We start from the raw sequence: 15456 nt of genomic DNA on the forward strand, positions 1-15456 counted from the left end.
GGGTCCTGAAAGCTGCTAGGTGGCGGCGCCGGCGCTGTCGGAGGCAGGGAGCCCGGAATCGGGAGCCCAGTTGCTCCCGGGACTGTAGTGTTTCACCCGCGCCCAGGATGCCTCGCCTCGGCTGAGGCTGCTGCTTTCCCACGGACGGTTACGCGCGGGCCTGGCTGAGCGACTTGGCTCTGTCGGGACCCCCTTTGTTCTTCCAGCTTCTTCTTGTTTGGGGGCGGCCTCTCTCTTCCTGAGAGGCCATAACAGGGCTAGGGCCCTACCCCTCAGGCCCTCTCTTTCCCATAGCCAGAGATGATTTGGTGATGCCCTTCAGGACTCAGTGGCAAGGGACCGAAGCGGAGACGCCCAGAAACCAAACGGGGCACGGCCTCGGTTTCTTTCTTCCCCAGCAAACCCCACGCCCCGAGCTCGGGAGCGCAGAGGCGCTAACACAGAAGCCGGGAGGAATTCGGGGCGCACTCCAAGGACTCCAGAGCCAGCTTGGGCAGCCTTAAGGAGAGGGCCTGTATGTGCACAGTGCATCTGTTCCACCGCTGAGATTGGGTGTGTGGGGTTTTGTTTGTTTGTTGTAATAAGTAAATGCTCAGGTGCTTGCAAAGATCCGGGCTCCCCTGAAGCAGCAGAAGCCCCTGGACGGGAGCAGGCGCGGAGAAAAGTTGGGGAGCAGGCAAGGGCAAGGGAGCAAAGCCAAAGGAGGTTGCAACGCTGGCCTGGTCCCTGCCCAGGCGTCTACTCGCCCGCCTTTGCCTCAGAGTCCTCCCCGCTGGGCTGCGTGGAGTTGATGAGTTTATTTTCCTTTTTCCACTTCATGCGGCGGTTCTGGAACCAGATCTTGATCTGGCGCTCGGTGAGGCAGAGCGCATTGGCGATCTCGATGCGGCGGCGCCGCGTCAGGTAGCGGTTGAAGTGGAACTCCTTCTCCAGCTCCAGCGTCTGGTAGCGAGTGTAGGTCTGGCGGCCTCGGCGCCCGTGGCTCCCGTACACAGCACCTGCAAGCAGAAATGGCCGGGTGCGGGTAAGGGAGGCAGAACAAGTCAGTCCCGTGCCTTCCGCCAGGGGCCTCTAGGCGGGAAGCCACCCTGCCTCTACTCTAGCTTCTCCCACTACATATGGGGCTGAAAGCGAGCTGGAGGGGGAAGATATTTCATATCAAGGGAGATGTTTTCCACCTAAAACGACTTGGGATGGGAAGTTAGTGTTTTGAAATATCGGACTTGTAAGAAAAGCATTACAATAGCAAAGCAATAGAACGGGCATTCTTAATTTGGGACCCTAAACTCATATTTTGAGGGGTACAGCATGCATTTGTCTGGGGGTAGGTGGAGTGGAACCCTGGGAGCAGTGTAGAAACTCTGAATTCACGCATTGCTCTCTGTAAGGATGTTACTGGGGCCACCCATGTCAGGACTCAACACATTTTTTGAAAAGTTAAATATGGCCAGTCCTCTCAAATCTTTGCCAGTTTCCCAAACTGGCCCATCTGAAAAACACAGCTCCACTGGGGAATGTTAATTTTTAAAGCAAAACACTAAAATTTTGAAATCCGCATAGGCTCTGCCTTGCTCCAAGGGGAAGGGGGGATTCCCTGTGGAGTCTTTGGCAACTAAGGGCGAAAAGAGGGAGCTATAGGCAGTGTGGGGTTTCTGGGAATGTAAGACTGGGTTAGGCTCTGTGTTTGGGTGCCAAAGAAGCCCCAGGGTGGGAGGACACCCCCAAGCCAGGTGTGAGGTTCAGGTTGGGGCTCAAAAGGAGACAGAAGTTGGCTAAGAGAGAACAGTGGAGTGGAAGGGGGAGGAGGGGAGGGAGGAGATTGAGCAAGAGAAAATTCTGAGGCTGGGATGTGACCCTCTAAGGTTTTGGGGAGACACTGGGAGAGGTCAAAGGGGGGACCTCTGATTGTCTGCGTTTCTGAAGGCAGAACGGAGAGGTGCTTGAGAGGTGAAGGAAGTCATCAGTGGTGCGTGCAGGAGGCCCTCTTCCTTTGGGAGCCTGAGTAGAGTGTTACAAGGGTGCAGCCTGGGCAGCTCTCCCTCCCCACCAGCTTGTCTCTCTCTTTAGGTTGTCCCTATCACGGGTCTCACTCACTTAGCCTGGCAGTGACTCCCCACTCTCCCCTAAAGTGTCACCTTACATGAACCTTATTGCCCTGCCTTCTTTTGCTTGCTTTGACCTGATTGCCCCATTGGGAATGGGTTTTCTTCCTCTTCTTCTTCTTCTTTTTTTTTTTAAATCTCTTTAAAAAGTCAAGGAAACTTTGTTTATTCTTTCCTTCTTTCCTTCTCTCTATTCCTCTTCCTACTTTCTCTCTCTCCTCCTCCTTTGCTTTCTTCCCTGCCTCCTGTCCCCTCTCCCTCCACTGTCTTGGGTGGGGGTGGGGGTGCAGGGAGATGCCTTACCGGCGCAGGAGTTCATCCGCTGCATCCAGGGGTAAACGGGACTCGTGTACTTCCGGTCGGTGCCTTCGTCATGGAGGGTTTTGCCCTGCACGCTGCAGCTGTCGGGTTTGTACTGCTGCTCGGGAGAAAAGTGCAGGTAGTCCCCGGGGCCCCTCTGCTTGCCACTGCCCGAGGGCGAGGCGCCACTGAGGTCCTTATCAGAATAGAAACAGGAGGCCCCGTACTCGTAGGATGCCCGGTTGCAGGCCAGGACCGAGTTGGACTGTTGGTAGAAACAAGGTGAGGTGTACGTCTTGTCCGGGAGGCTCGACGCCCCATACGAGGCCGGGAAGGGCCTCAATGCGTCATAGCCAGCCGGGTAGAGGGGCAGCTGGCCCAAGAAGGAGTCCTGGCCGCTGGGCAGGCTCCCGGGGAAAGTGGGATTCACAAAATAGGAACTCATTTGCGCGCCCCTCTGCAGGACTGTGATTTGTTGTGTATTAGTACATCTGGCTATAACTATTAGTAGTCATCGAACTGGTTTGTTTCTGGATGGCCGAACGCCAAAAGCGACAGCAGCAAATCGCACCAGCTGACGCGGCGGCGGCCAATGGGAGCGAGCGCCGGAGCCCGCTCCCCGGGGACCGCGGCGACCGAGGCAGCAAAGTTACAAACAGCCCCCAGCCCGCCCGCCCGCCGCCCGCTCGGCAGATTAATGGGCGCGCACAGCCAGCCGGCCCGGCTCTTTTCCCGAACGCCAGCGACGGGCATGGCCCGGGAAGGGACAAGCGATCAGACCCGGGTAGAGGCACTATCGCCAGGGCCTCTGCAAAGGCCCTTCCAGGCCTACTCTTTCCTCCTCCCCTTTTTGCCTTGTGGGATTTTGCTGTTTTTTCCTCCAAACAGGAAACCTGACAACCTCGCTCCAAGAGGGGCGGTGACAGGGATGGCTTCGCTCCTCCCGGCCTGCACTCCAGGCATGGCCCCGAGTTGCCCCTCCCCTTGCGCTCCCCTACTTGAGGATGTAGGTTCTTGAGCTGGAGAAGGGGCTCTGAGAAGCCAGGCCTTCACTCTCTGCTCCTCACTCCTGCGCCTGAAAGACGGGTGCACCCCTTGTTCTCTCCTTCCCACTCCTACCAGAAGTCTGAGCCTTGCAGCCAAGCGCTAAAGGGTTACCTCAAGCTGACCAGAACAAGGCCAAACAGGCTCTTCCTGGCACCCCTTTCTCCCAAACACCACACTTCTTGTTTGAGTAGTGGTGGGCTCCTCTGCAATTTCGGCGCGCCTGCTTGGGCTCAAAGCGAGCAACCCCACCAGCTGCGCACCGCATGCTGTCTTTGAACCCAAGGATTGGAGAGGCCAGAACCCACTGGTTTTAACAAGAAGGGACCTACAGGGAGCGGCTGTGAGACTGGGCGAGGAAGCCATCCATGGGACCTGCTCCCCTCGCCCAGCGCCCTGGGACTCCCCCTCCGCTGCAGGAACCGCTCAGAGCCCAGACAGAAAAAAATCCAGACGAGGATTCTCCATTCTCATTCCAGAGGCGCAGGAGATGCAGGGCCCTGGCTGAACAAGGCTCAGAGAGCAGCTCGCTGGGGCCCAAGGCTGAGGGATATTAATGGGGTTGGTTTCCGGGGAGCCCCCATGGACCTGCACTGTCGTAGGGCGCGCCCTCTTTCCTGCCAGTCCTGAGACTACTTCAGGGGCTGCCACCGCAGTAGCTCCAGAACCGGGAATAGTTATCTCACCGGCTCCAGAAATCCTGAGTTGTTTTAACCGCCATCCCAGGCCTGGCAGCCCCTAAATAGGACATGAAATGCTGTCTTGGGTCGCTCTCTTTAGCTTGAGAGGTGTGCCTTCGAGACAGTTGACTTTTACAGCACACGGATCAATCTCGTTTTGCAAAATGTGATACCGGTCCAATGGCATTTTTATGACTGTTTGTTGGGCTTGTAAAACCCTTGAATTAGCTTTAAAATCCTCAATTCTGTGGAGGTTGAAGAAAGACTATTTACATGATTTTGTTGGCTTTCAGGAGGCTGCTTGTAGGATCTGTAAAATACTGGCCAGACAGGGTTTAGGGACTTGAGGGAAGATAGCGATTGGCAATGGTCCTTTAGGAATCTGCTCTTCCATTTTTTTTCTGACCTCCCTTCCCCCAAAGGGAAAAAAATTGGAAAAGCACCATGCCTAGGGTTGGCCTCCCCAGAACCCATGAAGGAGCCCTTGAAGTCTGCCTGGAAACCTTGTGCCTGTACCTTAATCGATCCAACTGGGAAAGTTTTTTCCTTTGCATATAAAGAAGGGTCATTTAGGAGAGGATAAAAATTGGCGTTTCTCAAAAGGATCCAATAGGTGAAAATGAAAACCCAAGAGTCCAAAAATGAAAAGGAAATTTTTTTCTTGAAAAGCTGTGTTTGAAGAAAATCATGTTTGAGCTATTGTTTCTTAAACAAAATTATCAGATGGTAATGATTTCAAGCAAGTTCTTATTTGAAATGGAAATAGCCATTTTGAAGATGTTAATAAATGTTTACATTTATAATTTCTCTTTCATCTCTCCGTATCCCACACCGTGTTGGAGCTGGTGACATTTTACTACTATTATTGTTATGCTTTGACCTGGATTCTAGATGTAATAATTGTCTCAGCCAATGAGAGAATTTGATTTTTCACGTAAGAGCCAGAAAACATATCTACCTTCTGTAAGCACTAAAATGGGAAAAATAGATTAAATTGAAATCTTTATGTACTAGCCAAGGTTAGTGCAGATTTATGTAGGCAGACAACCAGTTTATTTCTCCAACCAGTATTATATATATATATATATATATATATATAGAGAGAGAGAGAGAGAGAGAGAGAGAGAGAGAGAGAGAGAGAGATGATTGCCTGACCCATTCAGGCGAGAATAGGAACCCCACGCCCTCCAAACTGCATCTCCCAGGACAGTGAGAATGTCCATCTAAGGCGTTCTTGGTCAAAACCACACAAAAAATGGACTTACCTTAGCTTTCAGCTTCTCTCCAAGGGAGGTAGGACGGCGAGTAGGGTCACAGAGTCCCATAGTCCGCCCTTGCCTTGGGCTGCCCATTGAGCTCCTCCACTTCAGCCAACCTGGAGGGTGGCCTGCCCGCGGGTGAGGGGACCTGGAAGGCCCACCTCGGTCCCGCCAAATCTGTAGCCCAGGTCAGAACCCAAAGCACATAGGTGAGGCCTCTGCCCGTCAGAGGCCCTTGCCTGGAGCCAAAGCCGGCCTTTCCTTGCCATAGCCAGTCCTCTTCAGGGGCAGCCAAGCCACCAGGCCTCAGGACTAAAAGTGATCTCTCCGATGTCAAAATCCCCAAACCAGCGCTCTTCCCAAACAGCGCGCGCCCCCAGGGCGCCTTGGGACGCTCAGTTTGGACAGAAGCAGCCATGACGTGCCAGGCGGCCTGTGCAACCAGCCTCCATGGTGCTAGGGTGGGGGTGACGAGAGGACCCGAGTCTATTCTGCCGACCGGCTCCTGTCACGGGTGGCGGAGGCGGGGAGATTTCCCAGCCAAATAGACAGTGGGAGACTGCCCCTCAGGTCCCCTCTTGTCCCCCTCTCCCCTGTCTTCTGGGGAATCTGTGAGGGCCCGTACAGCAGTCGCGCCAGGCTGTAAGAGGCGGGCTGCAGCTGGCGCCGGTCCCAGCGACGGCCACTGCGTGGCAGCAGCGAGCACTTAGCTTGGACTCAATAAATAATCTGCCCGCGGCAGCCGCAGTCGGCAGCCAGCGTCCCTAGGAGGCAAATGTGCCGCTTTATCTGCCCCGAGTACACCCACGGCGCCGGGAGCGTCCCAAACATCTACATGTCCTTGCTAATTATCTGATGCATACCAAGGTATTGTCCCAATATGAGGAAACAACAGCCGAAACCCTTACAAACAGAAAGAGCTGGTGCCCAGAACCTCAGGGCCATTTTTTGTAGCTGTTCCGGGAGCTCCCACGGACAAATCAGGTCGGATGCGCACTCAGGCCAAGCCAACATTCGTGCCACCGCGTTACGCAAAGCCACCATCAGGCCAGCAGAGCCTCAGTGCTTCCTCCTGGTTAGCTCCACATCCCTCTCCCCGCTCGCTGGCGGGAGATGGGCAGGGTGGACGCCAGCCTGCCGCCTCGAGATGGCTTGGTGTGGGAGGGAGGCCCCCCTATTGCCCACACTCAGTTTTCATTCTTCCTTTAACCTTAGCTGCGGCCCTGCCATCCGAACTAAACCAGAACAGTCCTCTGCACCAAAACACTCAATTAACCCCATCCTCTCCTCCAACACAGAATCCGCCCATGCAACAATTCCCTCTCCCAGCGAGTCGACGCCTGTCCTGTCGGAAAACCGGGTGAAGGGGAACAATCAGCGGAGAACTCTGGCTGAATTAGTAAGTTTTTTTTTTGTTTGGTTTTCCTCCTTCCACCTTTCTCTGCAAACCGATTCCCACGGAATAGAAGGTGCAGTGCTAACGCTAATGAAACGCCCGTGGGTTAACTCCCTTTTGCCCTCACCTCTTCCCACTTGCCCAGCTCCCAGCTCCGGAGCTGTCTCTGGTTGCTGGGGGATTCAGTCAGACCAATTGGGCCATGAATGAAAAAACAAACAAAAAAATCCAAACCCAACAAGCTGATAGGGAACGCAGAGTGCGGAGTGACTTCCTTTGGGGCTTCCCTTAGTTGCTGGGCAAGGAAGATAGAAGACCCCAAGTGTGCTGCCAGATGCCAGAGCGCTGTGCCACAGAGGGAAGGCAGACACTTAATGCCAGGGTGAGACAGGGAGGGGTAAAGGGAAAGGTGTATGTGGTGGTGTGTGTGTGTGTGCTGTTGGTGTGTAATGGAGGTGAGTGTGAACGGGGGTCTGGATGAAGGTGAGTATACCCCTCTTTGAAGTCGCCTTGGGTGCCCTCTCCCACCGCGGTGTCAACTCATCACCTTTCCTCTTGTGTCTTCCCCAAGTCTCACCTTCAGATGGCGGCTTCCAGAAGCTCTTGCTCCTCTGACAGCTGTCGTTTGGGCAGCCTGGGGAGACGAATTGTCCTTCTTGGTGCCAGAGGACGCAGGAAATTAGCCAGGTTGCAAGTTGCAAAACGGCGGCCGCGGCGCCCGGCACCGGGAACTGGACGCTCCCACCACCGGCCGGAGCGGCCGGGCCGGGCCTGGCCAGGGCTTCCCCTCGCTCGCCATCGCCATCGCCGGACAAAGCACAGCCCAGCCGGGTTGGAAGGCAGAGCTCCGAAGCATACAGGACGGAGCGGAGCAAAAGAATGCGGCTCTATTCTCGCAAGGGAAATTATAAAAAAGTTCATGTTCACGGTTCCCATCCACATGACCGACAGCGGCCAATGGAAGGGCCGAACAACTCATAAAGTTGTATTGCAAAGTTGTAAATTTTCATAAACAACAACGGATTTATGACCCTTTCCCCATCACTAAGAGGAGGCAGCTCTTAACCGGCGCCATCTTACCACCGAGGCCCCGACTTGGGGCGCAGGTTTTACGGACCTTTTTGGTCCGGTTTTATTAAAAAAAAAAAAAAAAAAAAAAAGCCCTAAGAAGCTGGCCCAACCCAGGCAGGAGATAGGAGTGGGCTGTTTGCTGGCCAAACACAGGATGCTCTGCCGTGCCCCCACCGCCCCTCGCCCCTTCCCCAGTCCCTCGTCTTCCCCTGCCCCCCGCACCTAAATGCCCTGTCCAGGCTGGGCAGCTAGGTCTGCGGCCCCTGCCCCGCCCCAATCCCTCTGCTATAGTTCTGGGTCCTGGGAAGCCCTCGCCTCTCCTGAAGGCGGAGTGGGGGTGCTGCGGCAGGGACCCTGAATCCCATTTCCTAGCCTGGGGCTAGATTCAGGGCGCATGCGGAATCCGGAATCAGTCGCAGGATAGGTAATATCCCTTTCAGAGCCCACTCTAGGGTGGTAGAGGACAGGGGTGGACTTGGAATTCCCGCATGGAATTTATGGAGGTTTTTAGGGGGATTCATAGAATATCATGTATCTACCAAAGATTCCGTTTTCAAGGAATCTATATGTTGGTGCACACACAATAACCAGACAAAACTGTACAAAGAGAAAAGCACATATGCAATATGGACACACAAAAACGTGCAATTAGGGACACACAGAAATGCATGCACCCAATTCCGGACATAGAAATAAGTACACACAATTATCAACACAAGACACACAATTATGAGTGTGGAAATACAAGTTATGAAATTAAGCAAAAATAAGCACACACATATAGAAACATACATACAAAAATAAACACCACATATCCATAAGAACCCACATATAAAATATGTAAAAAGAGACATGACCCAAATATACACAACAATACACAGACACCCAATCCTTGGACCCAAGGACAGTCTCTTTTGCTTTCCCCACCACCCCTATGAGCACACAGACAGCCCTTACTTTTCTTTCAGCCATGGCCACCTCTCCTTCCCCAGGTAACTCTGGATTAAGCAGTCCTCATTTCTTTGTCATCAAGCATCTTTATTTTTGTTACATAAAACACGGTTAACTGGGCTGGGAAGCATGCCTTCCCTGAACCCCAGGCTGGAGCTAAGGGGAACACAGGACAACACAGGGGATGAAGGGCATCTGGAAGGGCACTGGACCTCCCCACCCACTACAGAGTTAGCTCAAGACAACACACCATGCTACAAAGTCACCCCATTAACACATCCTTCCCAAGTCAAGACATTCCTTTACAAATGAGTTCCAAGACTATAGAAATGAGGGAAAAAAATATACAGTATTTGCCATTGTAGGAAAAGTCAGGGTGTACACATCTGACATGGCTGAACAGTAGGACACAGGGGCAGGGGAGAGGACAATGAGGCTGGGAGCATTTCCGAAGTCCTACAAAGCAGAAGCTAACCCAGAGGTCTGCAGCCAGCTCAGGAATGCTCCCCTCAGAAGTGGGAGTGATGACCTGAACTTGGGGTGCCCAAGCCAGTGAAGGAAGGATTCTAGGTTGCAGCACTCAGTATGCTTTGGAATAAATATATTATTTTTTTCAATTTAAATAGAAGCCAATGCCCTGGTCCCTGGACTCCAGTGTCTTGTCAGTGAAGCCTCAGGGACCCCAAGGCGGTTGGCTGGAAGCATTGGGGCCTGGCCTGGGAAGGGCCAGCACAGGCAAGCCAGCCAGCACAAAATAGGTAGTTTGGGGCTAGTAGGTAGTACTGAGAGAGTCAGGTTCTTGCGGGTATGGGGGTGGGGGTGGGTATCTGCCAGTGTTGGGACAGACGGGGGCTTCCTGGGAGTGGAGACCCACTGGGGCTGGGCCCATAGGTAGTTTGGGGGTGCCTCTCAAGGAGGCCTGTGCTAGGTAGTATTTTGGCTGTGCCAGCGAAGAATGCTGGACTGGGGTTGGGGGTATCTATTGGGATCCTCAGAGGCAGAGGGGATCCCCAAGGCGACCTAGTCTCTGCCCGCTCAGTCCAGAAAAGTTGGGAGCTAGAGAGGGTGATGGGATGGGTGGAGTGCGGGTTGGGGATTGGGTTGTTTTTTGTTTTTTTTTAACATTTTCTTTTTATTTCCCCCCATTTTTGTAAATAAAACCAGCTAGTCTCTTAAAGACGCTTTTCCTCCCCGACTGTGCGATGCAGCCAGGGCCCCGGGCTTGGCTCCTTATTCCTCTTCCTCGTCCTCCTCTTCCTCCTCGTCCTCCTCGTCTGCCTTGTCAGCAGTAGCAGCGGCGGCGGCTGAGGGCACGGCCCCCTCGGGGGCAGCAGTGGGGGCTGGACCCTCGTCCTTATGCTCTTTCTTCCACTTCATGCGGCGGTTCTGGAACCAGATCTTGATCTGGCGCTCGGTGAGGCAGAGCGCGTGGGCGATCTCGATGCGGCGGCGCCGCGTCAGGTAGCGGTTGAAGTGGAACTCCTTCTCCAGCTCCAGCGTCTGGTAGCGAGTGTAGGTCTGGCGGCCCCGCTTCCTGTCGGGTCCTGAGAGCAGAGACACACGGACACGCAGCCAGACAAGCAGTCAGGGACAGGAACAGAAGAGTGCATTAGTCAGGCCTGCTCTCCCAGAGCCTGTACCTTCTTCCCTGCCCGGACCCAGGCTCGTGTCCCCACCCGCACCCCAAGTGAGCTGGAGGCGAGGAGGAAGTGCAGGCGGAAGACCCCAACTGCGGGGTCAGACGGGTAGGCAGCTCTGTTAGGAGCTTTGCTGCAGAATCCCAACTTTACAACCGACCTTTCCAGCCGGCTACGTTTCCACAATGTCCTGCTTCTCCCTGACAAAGGGAAATTGTAAATATAGAGTGTGGGCAAGTGGGAGATGCTGCACGTTTGTGAGCCCAGCCGCTCCCAGCCTTGCTAGACAAGTGGACGACCCTCCCCAGTAGCCCCCATCCTCAGGGCCTTCCTAGGGCACTCCCACCCTCTGTCCCGTTCTGTCCCAGCCTGTCTTGAAATGACCCCTGGCAAAGGGATGGGTGGTGGGTGAGGGGCCCCGGAGGGGCTCTCCCAGCTTTTGAGAAAGAAGAGCCAGGCAGAAAGGAAAAGAAGGAAAGGAGAAAGGGAAGAAGAGCAGAGAGGAGAGGGAGGGAGAGGAGTGAGAGAGGGAGGGAGAGAGAGAGAGGCGAATAAACTTAATGTTAAAATTCCAAGGCAAATGGAGTTAAATAAATTTACGAGGATCGAACCCATTAATTGGGCCATAAAAAGTTTTATGAGCCTCATTTACATACAATGCTATGGGCTCTCCACGCAATGGCGCCTCAGCTCTAATTAAAACCAGAAAGGCAGCGCGGCAGGGAGTCACGGGGGCCGCCAGCTCGCAGCCGCCTGGCTCCGCTCTCCCGAGCCCCGCGCTCCGATCGCCGCTCTCGGCGCCCGCGGCTCCCGCTCCGCCCGGCCGCCCGACCCGCCTAGCCGCGGCGCCTACCTGAAGACCGCATCCAGGGGTAGATGCGGAAATTGGCCTCGGCCGGGCCGTGCAGCGCGCCCTCGTCCGCCTTGTCGCAGGCGCCTTTGGCGAGGTCACTGCAGAGCCCGGGGATGTTTTGGTCGTAGGAGGCGCAGGACAGGTTGCCGTAGGCGTCGGCGCCCAGGCCGTAGCCCGACGCGAAGGGACTCTGATAGAGGGGGCTGTTGACATTGTACAAACCCGGCACTGTCGAGGCGAAGGCGCCGGCGCCCGCCCCGTAGCCGCTTCTCTGCGAGTTGGGCGCAAAGGAGCAAGAAGTCGGCTCGGCATTTTGGAACAGAGAAGCCCCCGCCGTATATTTGCTAAAAAGCGCGTTCACATAATACGAAGAACTCATAATTTTGACCTGTGATTTGTTGTCCGGCAGCTTTCAGTGTCGGTTTTACGAGGTAGCGTGATATATGATAACATTACACCCCCAGATTTACACCAAACCCCATTTTCTTTTGGAAGGAGCTCGCCGCAGCACGTGACCGCCCACATGACCGCCTCCGCCAATCTCAGCAGCCCTCACAGGTGGTCTCGCTCGGCGGGGCCCGCGACAGCCTAGAATGGAAGGGGAAGAGGCTCAAATACGCGGCCAACGAATCTGCCCGCGCCCGGTGGGCCTGACACACTCCGCGGAAGAGGACCCCGAGGCTCCGCAACAGCGCCCAGTTGGTCGCTAACATGGGCGCTGTTGTCTGCGGACGATGGGCACTCTCCGCCCAGCATTGCCCTCCATACCTAGTAGTGAACCCCATATCAAGCGTATGGAACTTCCCTGTCCCTCTCCCGTCTGCTGACCCATCCCCTGGAGGGTCTTTGCATCCCGCGCACCCGCCAGCCCCGCGATGGTCTTCTAAGCAGGTCTCCTCTACGGGCAAATCTACTCTTTGCCCACGCCTCCCTCAGGTCCAGTGGACTCTGATCCAAACGCGGCAGGCGCAGGGTCGCTTCTAGCTGCAGAGAGAACATCACCGCAAACTGGAGCCATGTGGTTCGAATAAAGTCAGCGTCTCTCAGCTTCCTTTCCTTAATCGGCGGCGCACTGTTTATCCGCCCTAAAGGAAGCAGTGAAATATTTATCTATTAATGAGCCTCATTTGCCAACAGATTTATTAACACGGGGGTTCGTCTCTCTGCTCACCGCCCCCCTTCCCCGGGGCCCTGCAGGCTCTGTGTATTCGCTCCTGGGTACCTGGCTGGCCTCTAGCCAGCCCAATAAATGGCTTGATATTCCTTTGTCCTCCCCACAACCCTTGGTTCTCTCTGGCTCATGGGCAGCTGGATCTCTCTCCCCCAGCCTGGAAGAACCCCAGATCCTGTACCTTCCAAGAACGCCCCCCTATGCCTTGAGGTTTCTGGTAGCCTTCACCCTAGTCATCCCTGCCTGGATCTCTTGTGGGCCTGGGTGCCTGGGAACAATAGACGCTCTGTAGCCAATTTGTAGAGGAGAGAGGGGATCCCGGTGCCTGGGGACTGCAGCCCACTGTGGACCTGTGTTTCTTTTGGAGAAAACAAAAACAAATAGGGGATCCCTCCCCTAGGACCACCCAACTCTAGCGGCTTTACCTTTCCAAGTACTGGCTCAGAGAGCTGAGCGCAGAGTAGCCTCTTTCCCATCCAGAACCCCAACCTGGGCCGCCTACCTTCCCAGGCCTCAGACCCTGCCGCAGTGTTGGACCAGCTGAAGCCCCTGCTGCCCAACGCTCAGTGGAGGATGATTGGGCAAACCCTTCCCCTAAACGCCTCATAAACTGCCCAGGCCACGCTGGAAGCCGGGCCACCTTTTACTGCCAGCTCGATTGCACACCATAAACCCAAACTCACAATGGAATTGCCCCGGAAATTCTTCTCTAAATTATAGAGTTTGGCTCCTTGTGTACAAAGCACTCCTTATCACTTTCAGAAGGTCCGGGCTGCCCCTGTTCACTGCACCCTCTTAGGGGGTCCTGGGAGCACAAAAGACAGAAGTATGGTTCAAATCAGGAAGCAAGGGAGCCCCAGTTCCTACCTAGAAAAGGGCTCTCAGGCTTGGGTAGGGAGGGGGGACAGGTGGGCGCTGTCGCCTTGGGGTGTAGGGGTCCTAATCAGGGGCAATATCCGGGATGCCCTTTGTGGTGGATCAGGATGATATCGACTCTCAGATGGGAAATGGAGGGGGTAAAACGGGAAGGAAAAATTCCAAAGAACATTGTCATCTGGCAGGGAAATAAAAACCCAAGAAAGTTAAAGGAAGACGACGCAAACAAAAAGAGGGCTAAGAGATCAAAGAAGCGGAATTAGACGGCTTTAGACCAATAAATTGTTGCTGGGTGACACAGAGCAAGGCGCAAAAAGACCTGGCCCCGCCGCTGTGGTCTGTCTAGACTCAGGCGACTAGAGTGGCCGAGAGCTATGGCGTTTAAAGTACGGAACCAGCTTTATAAGCAAGGAAACTGGCAGTTTGAATGGGGAGCGATTTCGGGGAACCTAGGAAGATTCCCCTACCCGGAGAGGGTAGCGCACTTGCTCCACAGGCTCAGCGCTTGCCTGGGTTTGGACTGGCGCGCGTCCAAGCTGTCCTGGCAGGACGCTTTGCCCGTTTGCTCCATCCAAGCAGGATCTAGATAGTGCCCGCAAGGTCTGGGCGCTTCTTGACCCAAGTTAATCAACTGGGCCAATACCCAGGGACATTGGAACCTCTGTTTCGTTTCTGGTCTCTCTCCCTTCCTGCCCTTCTCTGGCCGGATTTTCAAACGAAAAAGGCCAGCCAATAATCAGGCTTTCAATAAGGCCTATTTAATGGTGCGTTCTCGAGCCACCGAGTTCCTACTTATTTGATTGAAAAGATACAAATGTGTGCTTAACGTGTGACAATATTTACAGAAATACTCCTTGACAAGTGTCTGCCTGGAGCAGACACTTGTAGACCAGTTTCTAATCAGTTATATAAATATTTTCCACTGCTCTCCTGGAGCTAGCTTTCTACCTACTGGCAGAGTCTGCTTCTCCGTTTCTTGTCATCAAATAGTCCTCACTATTTAAATCTAGTTACGAATGTAAATCCAGCTCTCAGCAACGAATGGCGCCTGCTGGAGACTCGGGTGGCTAGCGATTTGCTCCTCCAACCATTTCCACTCTGATTCCTCGTGCAGGCTGCTGGTCTGTTCTCCACCCGGTGAGCGGTGCCTGGCCTGGGCGCGGAGGCCAGCCCGATCCCAACAAGTGCAAATGAGCTCCGGCCGGCTCCGGGTCTTGCCTGGGCGAAAGCCGGCCGTGGAAAGCCTCTGGCAGGCAGTCGAGAGCGAGAGCAGCCTGCCAGCCACCACCGGCCAAGGGCAAGGGAGGCCCGGCGGGGGCCCGGGCAGACCTCGAGTTCTCGGAGATCCTGGGCGGCCTGCACCTACCTGGAGGCCTCCTCGTGACCGGTGGAGAAAAGAGGTAGCCACCGATCTGCGACTTTACTTATTTGTAGTTAGAGAAGTCGAGCTTTCTATTTGCGCCCTCTGATCTTATATTTCAGTTATATAAATTGAGATTTATATCTGCGGCTTATGATACACGGCCACGGGTGACTCTCGGGAAACTATAAAACCCTTCTTACAATCAGATGTACCGTGCATTATGTTCGGAAATAGAATGAAGATGTGTGTCTGCGATACCAACATGTGTATGTAGAGGGGAGAGAGAGAGAGAATATCCAGGAGAGAAGTCAGCCAAAATCCAGTCCCTAGTTTTACAGCGTGTTCAGTGCGAAGATGCGGGTCGTAAACATTTTGTGAGCTTGGCGGAGACTATTACGACCTAAATAAATGCACCGTGCGGCGTGTTCATAGGGCTCCGGGGTGTTTCGAAGGATTCTGTTTGCTCTTCTGTTTTCTCTCCGAAACCATTCTACACTCGTGGCCGATCCTCGCACCCGGGCTCGGGACTGTGTTTGCGGAGGTTCCAGAGTGTGTTCCTCACCTAGGCTTGGGGATAGCCTGGGCATGGACTTGGGTCCCTTTGCTTCTGGCCTCCTCAGCGGGGGACGCCGGAGTAGTCTAGGCACCTCTATGCCAAGGAAGTACCGTGGCCCGGCAAGTACGGTGGCCACGACGTGAGCGCCAATTCTGGAGCTAGGGTATTCTTATAGTTTTTATTTTAAACATCACATT

General features: G+C 54.4%; 3 protein-coding genes and 1 long non-coding RNA gene across 9 annotated transcripts in view; 1 reads left to right on the plus strand and 3 right to left on the minus strand.

The window, feature by feature from the left end:
* Positions 1 to 7813, minus strand: part of Hoxa3 (homeobox A3) — a 43641-nt gene extending 35828 nt beyond the window's left edge. Inside the window, exon 1 of one of the 2 annotated variants that reach the window (XM_074065179.1) lies at positions 7359 to 7813. The gene's annotated coding sequence lies outside the window, so the exon portion shown is untranslated. Of the gene's footprint in view, positions 1 to 5391; positions 5515 to 7358 lie in introns of those variants that run through there. The other variant, XM_074065178.1, reaches the window with a different exon arrangement.
* Hoxa6 (homeobox A6) lies at positions 739 to 5524 on the minus strand. Of its 2 annotated transcripts, XM_074065180.1 has the most exons (3): positions 5392 to 5524; positions 2406 to 2667; positions 739 to 998 (listed from the first exon to the last, which is right to left on the minus strand). In XM_074065180.1, the coding sequence occupies exons 1-3, from the start codon at positions 5476 to 5478 to the stop codon at positions 739 to 741; spliced, it is 609 nt and encodes a 202-aa protein (XP_073921281.1). In that variant the 5' UTR covers positions 5479 to 5524. The 2 variants fall into 2 exon arrangements, with proteins under 2 accessions (XP_073921281.1, XP_020040891.2); XM_020185302.2 differs by having other exon boundaries at positions 2406 to 5393.
* Positions 6136 to 7493, plus strand: LOC141420712 (uncharacterized). Its single transcript, XR_012445249.1, has 3 exons — positions 6136 to 6252; positions 6684 to 6784; positions 7353 to 7493. It is a non-coding gene; the product is annotated as an uncharacterized lncRNA (long non-coding RNA).
* Positions 7814 to 8869: 1056 nt separating the features above from the next.
* On the minus strand, positions 8870 to 13057 carry Hoxa7 (homeobox A7). 4 transcript variants are annotated; one of them, XM_074065183.1, is made up of 5 exons: positions 12967 to 13057; positions 12155 to 12378; positions 11294 to 11881; positions 10787 to 10876; positions 8870 to 10347 (listed from the first exon to the last, which is right to left on the minus strand). In XM_074065183.1, exons 3-5 carry the CDS (start codon positions 11670 to 11672, stop codon positions 10034 to 10036), a joined length of 783 nt encoding a protein of 260 aa, XP_073921284.1. In that variant the 5' UTR covers positions 11673 to 11881; positions 12155 to 12378; positions 12967 to 13057; the 3' UTR covers positions 8870 to 10033. The 4 variants fall into 4 exon arrangements, with proteins under 4 accessions (XP_073921284.1, XP_073921285.1, XP_073921283.1 ...); XM_074065184.1 differs by having other exon boundaries at positions 12122 to 12378; XM_074065182.1 differs by having other exon boundaries at positions 12062 to 12378.
* Positions 13058 to 15456: the final 2399 nt, after the last annotated feature.

The sequence above is a fragment of the Castor canadensis genome, chromosome 2, assembly GCF_047511655.1.
Source record: "Castor canadensis chromosome 2, mCasCan1.hap1v2, whole genome shotgun sequence".
In the NCBI taxonomy this organism is placed as follows: Eukaryota; Metazoa; Chordata; class Mammalia; order Rodentia; family Castoridae; genus Castor; species Castor canadensis.

What these genes read in the sequence shown, in the direction of transcription:
- Hoxa7 (XM_074065183.1), bottom strand. Translation starts at nt 11,672, where the DNA reads ATGAGTTCTTCGTATTATGTGAACGCGCTTTTTAGCAAATATACGGCG. An exon ending in CCCCTGGATGCGGTCTTCAG is followed by an intron (nt 10,877 to 11,293) that starts GTAGGCGCCGCG and finishes CTTTCTCAAAAG; the next exon opens with CTGGGAGAGCCCCTCCGGGG. An exon ending in GGGACAGAACGGGACAGAGG is followed by an intron (nt 10,348 to 10,786) that starts GTGGGAGTGCCC and finishes CTCTGCTCTCAG; the next exon opens with GACCCGACAGGAAGCGGGGC.
- Hoxa6 (XM_020185302.2), bottom strand. Translation starts at nt 2,847, where the DNA reads ATGAGTTCCTATTTTGTGAATCCCACTTTCCCCGGGAGCCTGCCCAGC. An exon ending in GCGGATGAACTCCTGCGCCG is followed by an intron (nt 999 to 2,405) that starts GTAAGGCATCTC and finishes TTCTGCTTGCAG; the next exon opens with GTGCTGTGTACGGGAGCCAC.